Source organism: Bombina bombina, chromosome 6, assembly GCF_027579735.1.
Source record: "Bombina bombina isolate aBomBom1 chromosome 6, aBomBom1.pri, whole genome shotgun sequence".
Lineage (NCBI taxonomy): Eukaryota > Metazoa > Chordata > Amphibia > Anura > Bombinatoridae > Bombina > Bombina bombina.
In genome coordinates this window covers 1,043,561,490-1,043,568,373 of record NC_069504.1, presented here as the reverse complement: position 1 = coordinate 1,043,568,373, position 6,884 = coordinate 1,043,561,490, and the positions used below count along the sequence as shown (strand labels likewise).

At 41.4% G+C, this 6,884-nt stretch overlaps 1 protein-coding gene across 1 annotated transcript; it reads left to right on the top strand.

Annotated features, from left to right (window-relative positions):
• The first annotated feature begins 618 nt into the window (after positions 1 to 618).
• Positions 619 to 5,788, top strand: LOC128662444 (uncharacterized). Its single transcript, XM_053716233.1, has 3 exons — positions 619 to 1,135; positions 1,439 to 1,562; positions 5,132 to 5,788. Exons 1-3 carry the CDS (start codon positions 1,004 to 1,006, stop codon positions 5,785 to 5,787), a joined length of 912 nt encoding a protein of 303 aa, XP_053572208.1. The 5' UTR covers positions 619 to 1,003; the 3' UTR covers position 5,788.
• The last annotated feature ends 1,096 nt before the right edge of the window (positions 5,789 to 6,884 follow it).

Below are 6,884 nucleotides of genomic sequence, written 5' to 3'. Positions count from 1 at the left end.
AGTGCTGTGCTCAGTTAGTAATTCTGCGATGTCGCATTTTGATGCGATTTTTGACCAACTTAAGTTGGAAGCTGCAAAAATGGGCCCTACCTGGCTCGAAGAAAAATTACGTCCATTGCTTAGCCCGGTCGTCGAACCCAGAGTGGATATCGTTGAGGTGGCTCCGAAAACATCGAGGCATTCGAGGCCTCCAGTTCGTTCTGATGCTGAAGGGGGTAATAGCGGTCGGAGAAAATCCAGCCCCAGTCCGGGGTTAAAGGCGTCTGTGAGGAAGAAGTCAAGTTCGAGCTCCGGAAGTCGGCAGACCGGAGCGGAGTTTGCTGATAATGTGACGCAGTCCGGGAGCACTTGTTCCATTACGGAACAATTCACTGAGCCTGTAATGAAGGGTGATTCTTTGCCTAAGGGTAAGACGGCCAATTTAGGCCAGAAAGTAGTAATTAGAGGGAAAAAGCAAGCTAGTAAAAGTGACGGCCTGCCGAGGCCTATTTCTCTGTGTGAGGGTAATGAACAAGCGAGTATATGTAGTTTAGGTAGCGCCTTAATGAAAAAGAAAGGTGAGGGTTTGATTGTATCAGGGCCGATTGAAATACCTCAGGCAGTTCCAGAACAGTTACATAATGTTTCTAAGTCGGCTCATTTTTTAAGACCTTGCAATAATACGGAAAATCAGGCTTATCGGGTGTTAGACGAGAGGGTTGAAAGGCCTGAAGCCAGCGATAGTCATCATGATACCGAGGTTGATAACGGTGTGGTAGAATTAGATTTATATTTAGATTCTTCTGAGGAGGATTTTATTCCTCCTTCTCCCAATGTAGTTAACACTATTAGCCAGTTTAATACGTCAGTCAGGGTCACGGGTGATCCAGTTTTAAAGGGCGAGTTAAGAAATTTGAGGGATAGGAATGTTGAAGTAATTAAAAATTTACCTGTCACTAATGATGTTTTTCTTTTAGATGGGAATGAAACTGGGTCACGGCCTGAGAATTCCCAGGGTCTTTTAATGGTGGGAAATGACGGCCTAAGTGGGGAGGCTTATGGCCTTCAGGAATCTTGGACGGAAAATATCAGGCTGGATATTGAGGACGGCGTTCCAGGGGTGGAACGTTTTAATGCAAAGGGAGAAGAAACAAGGGTGAGTACGGCCAACAATTTTAATTTTGGTCTTCAGGGCATGATGGGTCAGAGTATTAATAATACATGTCATAGCTCGGTTAACTCTGTTCAACGTCCAAACAGGTCTGGGATTGGGAGAATACAAGGTAGAGGTAGACAACGCAAGAGGTATGGGGATTTAAGGGGAGAAGGGTTTGAGGTCCCATCAGCTAAGAAGGGTAAGGGTGTTTCAGTGTATAATAGGTTGGGTATGTCTACAGCTAGTAGGGGCATTGGAATTTGGGCACCTTCTGGGGGTTTGTCACATGTTTCTTTTTTACAGACGGAAAAAGGGCAGCAATTAATGACTAACACGGATCCCAGGGCTACTGGTTTCCAGAATACAGAGAAGGTTACGGCTGCATCTCAAAGGATTCAGTCTGCAGTGCCTCAGGACCCGAGTACAGGTAATGAGGGATCCGGTGTTGTGAATCTGAATGTGGGGGTTGATACAGTTGGTGTGCATGCTGATCCCTTATCTATAACTGTTGTAGCAGGTTTAAGGGACTTGTTAGCCAAATTAGAAGGAACAAAAGTCACGGGGGGAGTCGCCAATTCATGGGTTCCCACAGAATTGGTTAACCAAAATAGGGTATTAGGGATTGGTGGTGAGGGAATAAAGGATGTAGGGTCAGTACCCCAATCTCAAATGGTCGGTTTATCTCAGCAAAAGGGGACTAATGTTGATAACAAAACGGATGGGGGTCCTGAGCTGAAGATTGCTGACACGGCTTTGGCCAGGTCTTGTTTGTGTTCTATTGGGCCTTTGGGCATGCATTTGACGGTAGAGTTAAGAGAAAAGATTTACAAGAGAGATTTTATTGAATTATTTTCCCTCCTTCCTCTTGATCAGTCTTTTGAGATACCTGAAGATTCAAAAAAGGATTCGGCCAAGAAGGAAGAGGAGGAAAGGAAAAGACGTTACAGAAAATTACCAAAAACATTTACTAACTGGTTCCAGGCTTTTGTTATTTATGCTAGTGTATTTGCTGTTAAGTTCCCGGATCAAGGAGCGGCCCTCTTTTGTTATTTAGATGAAATTGCAGCTGCTCAGAGAACATATGGTGGTATGGCTTGGTGGTATTATGATGAACAATTTAGACAACGTTTGTCGATTAAGCCTGAGATGAAATGGGATGATCGTGATATGGGTCTATGGCTAAAAGTGATGACTCCGTTAAGGTCTTCGCAGCCCTTTCGAGGGAGTGCCGGCGGATCTCTTCAAAACGGTTCGTCGGCAACAGCCAAAAAAGGTTTCTGTTTTGCTTTCAATGAAAAGTTCTGTAAATGGGGAGCATCATGTAAATTCAGACACGAATGTTCTGGGTGTGGTGGATCCCACCCTTCCAGTAAGTGTTTCAAAAAGAACAAATTGGGAGGAACACAGGAGCTCCCTGAAAAAGGGACTAACTCCGGTGAGGCTAAGCGGGATGGAGCTGTGGCTCGTACTTTACGCTAAACAGAAAGGTTGTGGTGATAAGGCCTTGTTGTTGCTACATGGTTTTGAGTTTGGTTTCAGAATTCCATCTTCGGGAGGCGTTGTTCATTACAGGGGTAACCTTAAGTCTGCTAGGGAATGGCCTGAGGTTGTTAGGAGTAAGCTTGAGAAGGAGGTTTCTTTGGGTCGAATGGCAGGTCCTTTTAAAATATCTCCTATCCCCCATTTGCGTATTTCTCCTTTAGGAGTGGTTCCTAAGAAAGAGCCTGGTAAATTTCGTTTAATTCACCACTTATCATTTCCAAAAGGTGGATCTGTTAATGATGATATTCCGGATGAATTATCGTCTGTGTCTTATACATCATTTGACATGGCGGTTAAGTTGGTCAGAGAGGCTGGGCAATTCGCTTTAATGGCTAAAATAGATATTGAGGCGGCTTTTCGGTTACTTCCAGTTCATCCTTCTTCACATTATTTGCTGGGTTGTTGCTTTGAGGGTTTTTTCTACATTGACTTATGTCTCCCGATGGGTTGTTCTATTTCTTGTTCTCTGTTTGAATGCTTTAGTTCATTTTTGGAATGGGTTGTTAAATTCAGGTCTGGATTTTCTTCAGTAGTTCATTATCTGGATGATTTTCTTTTTGTTGGTCCCCATGATTCGGACGTTTGTTTGAAATTAAGGGATTGTTTTTATTCAATGGCATCTGATTTTGGGGTTCCTATTGCAATGGAAAAATCTGAGGGTCCAGTTACGGCCCTTAAATTTCTGGGTATTACAATAGATTCTGAAAGTATGGAATGTAGGCTGCCTCTGGAAAAGATTGTGGATTTGTCAGAAATGATTCAGCAATTTTTGGCGGTCCGTAAGGTGACTTTGAGAAAAATGCAATCTTTACTTGGAAAGTTGAATTTTGCTTGCAGAATCATTCCTATTGGTAGAGTTTTTTCTAGAAGAATGTCATTGGCTACGTCTGGTGTTAGTAAGCCTCATCATTTTGTAAGGATTAAAAAAGGTCACAAGGATGATTTGAAGGTTTGGTTGGAATTCCTTAAAAATTTTAATGGTGTTGCAATATTCATGGAAGCTAGGGTCTCTAATGTTGATTTGGATTTGATAACTGATGCAGCTGGGGGTGTTGGTTTCGGGGCTTATTTTCAAGGGCATTGGTGCGCTGAAGTGTGGCCTCAAGAGTGGGTCAATTTAGGTTTAACCAAGAACCTAGTTTTCCTTGAGCTATTTCCTATTCTGGTGGCTCTGTTTGTGTGGGAAGTGGATTTGATGAATAAATCCATATTGTTTCATACAGATAATATGGGTGTTGTTTCTGCTATTAATTCTTTATCTGCATCATCATTACCAGTTTTGCGTTTATTAAGAGTGCTAGTCCTGAAATGTTTAAGTATGAATGTTTTCGTCAGGGCAAAACATATCCCTGGTAAGCTTAATTTGATAGCAGATTCTTTATCTCGTTCACAGTGGTCTCGCTTTCGAGAGTTGGCGCCTCAGGCGGACGTAGTTGGAGCGACGTTTCCCGTCCAACTTTGGAAGCTTGGGACGGAGGATTGGCTGAATTAATTAAAAAATCTTTGGCTCCAGGTACTTGGACGTCCTATGTATCAGTTTGGAAGGAATGGGAAATGTGGTTATGTCAATCTGAAATTAAAGAAGGGTATGATGATGTCACGGGTTGCTTATTGGAATGGATGTGGCATTGGGGAAATGTGGGTTTGTCACCATCTAATATGGAAAGAAGATTGGCGGCCCTTGCTTTTAGATTTCGCTTATTAGGTTTGTCTGATGTTACAAAGGTTTTTTGGGTCCGTCAGGTTCTTAAAGGCTTGAAGAAAAAGACAAAGGTTAGAGATAAGAGAAGACCTATTACATTTTCTTTACTTCAAAAAGTTTGGGTGGTATTAGCAGAGATTTGTGCATCAAGATTTGAATTAATATTATTTAGAACGGCCTTTGTATTGGCCTTTTTTGGGGCATTTAGAGTTTCGGAATTGGTAAGCCCTAGCAAAAAAGTGTCAGGTGGTTTACAAAAAGAAGATGTATTATGGAATGATAACAGAGTAGAAATATTACTGAGAAATAGTAAAACGGACATATATGGGAAAGGCAAGAACATAGTGCTATTCCCTAGCGGTGGTGAAATATGTCCATGTCAGGTAATGATGCTTTATGGGTCCATACGGCCTTTGCAGGATGGCCCTTTGTTGGTTCATTCAGACGGTTCTTTTTTATCACAATATCAATTTAGAGCCATTTTAAGAGGTTCAATTGTTTTATTGGGTCTTAATCCTTTAGAGTTTGGATCTCATTCTTTCCGGATTGGAGCGGCTACTGAAGCCGCTATGTTAGGTCTCAGAGAGGATATAGTTAAAAAGATTGGTAGATGGGGTTCAAGTCGTTATAAATCTTATGTTAGGCCTGATTTAAGGATATAAAAAAAAAAAAAAAAAAACCTTGAATAGAATGTATGTTTTGGAATGTTTGAGTTGTAATCATCCTGAACACTCCTTTTTCTCTTATTTTAGGTGTAAAGATCGTATGGGTGATGGGGCATTCGTTTATATACTGGGCCAATGCTGAGGCCAGTAAGAAAATGGGCGGCCTTCAGCTTGGGTGTCCTGTGGATCAATGGGAGGTCAAATGGTTTGGGATTAGGGGGATGTGCTGGGAACTCTTTTTTCCGTTGTTTCTAGATTTTGGCAGAATGTTTCCTCGTCCTCAGGTTTTGATAGTGCATTTGGGGGGAAATGATTTAGGTATGATTCCTCAAAAGGAACTAGTTAGAAGAATCAAAAGAGATCTGGGCAACATAAAGGAACTTCATCCTGAAATCAAAATAATTTGGTCACAGATTACTCCTAGGTTGGTTTGGAGATCAGCGAGGGATTATGATAGGCTAGAAAAGAGTCGTAAAAAAATTAACAAAATAATTAGCTCTTTTGTTAAGAGGTTGGGGGGAGGCGTAGTTTTCCACCCAGATTTTGAAGTAGATGGAGCTGAGGAATTTTATTTAAAAGATGGTGTTCATTTTAACCAATTTGGGCTGCAGCTATTTATTTTCGATATAAAAGAAGCTTTGGGAAAAATATTGGGTTTGGCGGGACTGGGCTGTTCGGTCAGTCCAGTCGGTGGCGGGGGTGCTAGTTCCCAGACAAATATGGTACGCAATATGGCCAAGTGATTTGGAGGATTTTAAGTAGTTGCCTCTCCATGGGGTGAGTGGACAACTGGTTTTATAGGGGCAAGGGGTTCCCTATTAAAGTTTAGGTGTACTTGGACGGACTCAACAGGGATATAGCTGAGTCCAGTTGTTGAATAACGGCCATCTTGTTTTTGTGGGTTTGGGAACTAGCACCGCTGTGGTTTATGTTTTATTTGTCAGTAATGTTATTTATGAACATCAGGTATGTTCTGTGGAAAAATGTTTGAAAATGTTTGAAAATATTTATTACTCAATATTTAAATTGTGTTGTTAATAAAATGGCTGCGGCCAAATTTTATACCAAAGCTGTGTGTAACTCTTTTATTTATGTTATTATTTTAACTTATAATGGTTATAAGATTAAGGCCGGGGATTGACGACTTTAAAGGTCAGGGAACCCCTGGGAGTTCGAAGTAACGGGAAGGGGACTTGACCGTTGGAGGAATTAGGCCTTGGGTGTGATTGGTTATTTACTGTAGGGGGCGGGCTTAGCACGCGCTGTTACGCATTTAAAGAAAGAGCGGGAGAATCTGTCATCAGAATAATTATCAAACCTTTCTAGAAAGTGCTCCCTCCCTCCCTCCCTAATCTTTGTTTTTCCTTCCTTGTTCGTGTTTGTCGCAGCAAGGCGGGGGTGCTAGTTCCCAGACAAATATGGTACGCAATATGGCCAAGTGATTTGGAGGATTTTAAGTAGTTGCCTCTCCATGGGGTGAGTGGACAACTGGTTTTATAGGGGCAAGGGGTTCCCTATTAAAGTTTAAGTGTACTTGGACGGACTCAACAGGGATATAGCTGAGTCCAGTTGTTGAATAACGGCCATCTTGTTTTTGTGGGTTTGGGAACTAGCACCGCTGTGGTTTATGTTTTATTTGTCAGTAATGTTATTTATGAACATCAGGTATGTTCTGTGGAAAAATGTTTGAAAATGTTTGAAAATATTTATTACTCAATATTTAAATTGTGTTGTTAATAAAATGGCTGCGGCCAAATTTTATACCAAAGCTGTGTGTAACTCTTTTATTTATGTTATTATTTTAACTTATAATGGTTATAAGATTAAGGCCGGGGATTGA

Excerpts from the sequence above, each read along its gene's own strand:
- LOC128662444 (XM_053716233.1), top strand. The coding sequence starts at position 1,004 with ATGGTGGGAAATGACGGCCTAAGTGGGGAGGCTTATGGCCTTCAGGAA. Across the intron at positions 1,136-1,438 it reads CAAAGGGAGAAGAAACAAGG|ACGGAAAAAGGGCAGCAATT; the intron begins GTGAGTACGGCC and ends TCTTTTTTACAG. Across the intron at positions 1,563-5,131 it reads GCCTCAGGACCCGAGTACAG|GTGTAAAGATCGTATGGGTG; the intron begins GTAATGAGGGAT and ends CTCTTATTTTAG.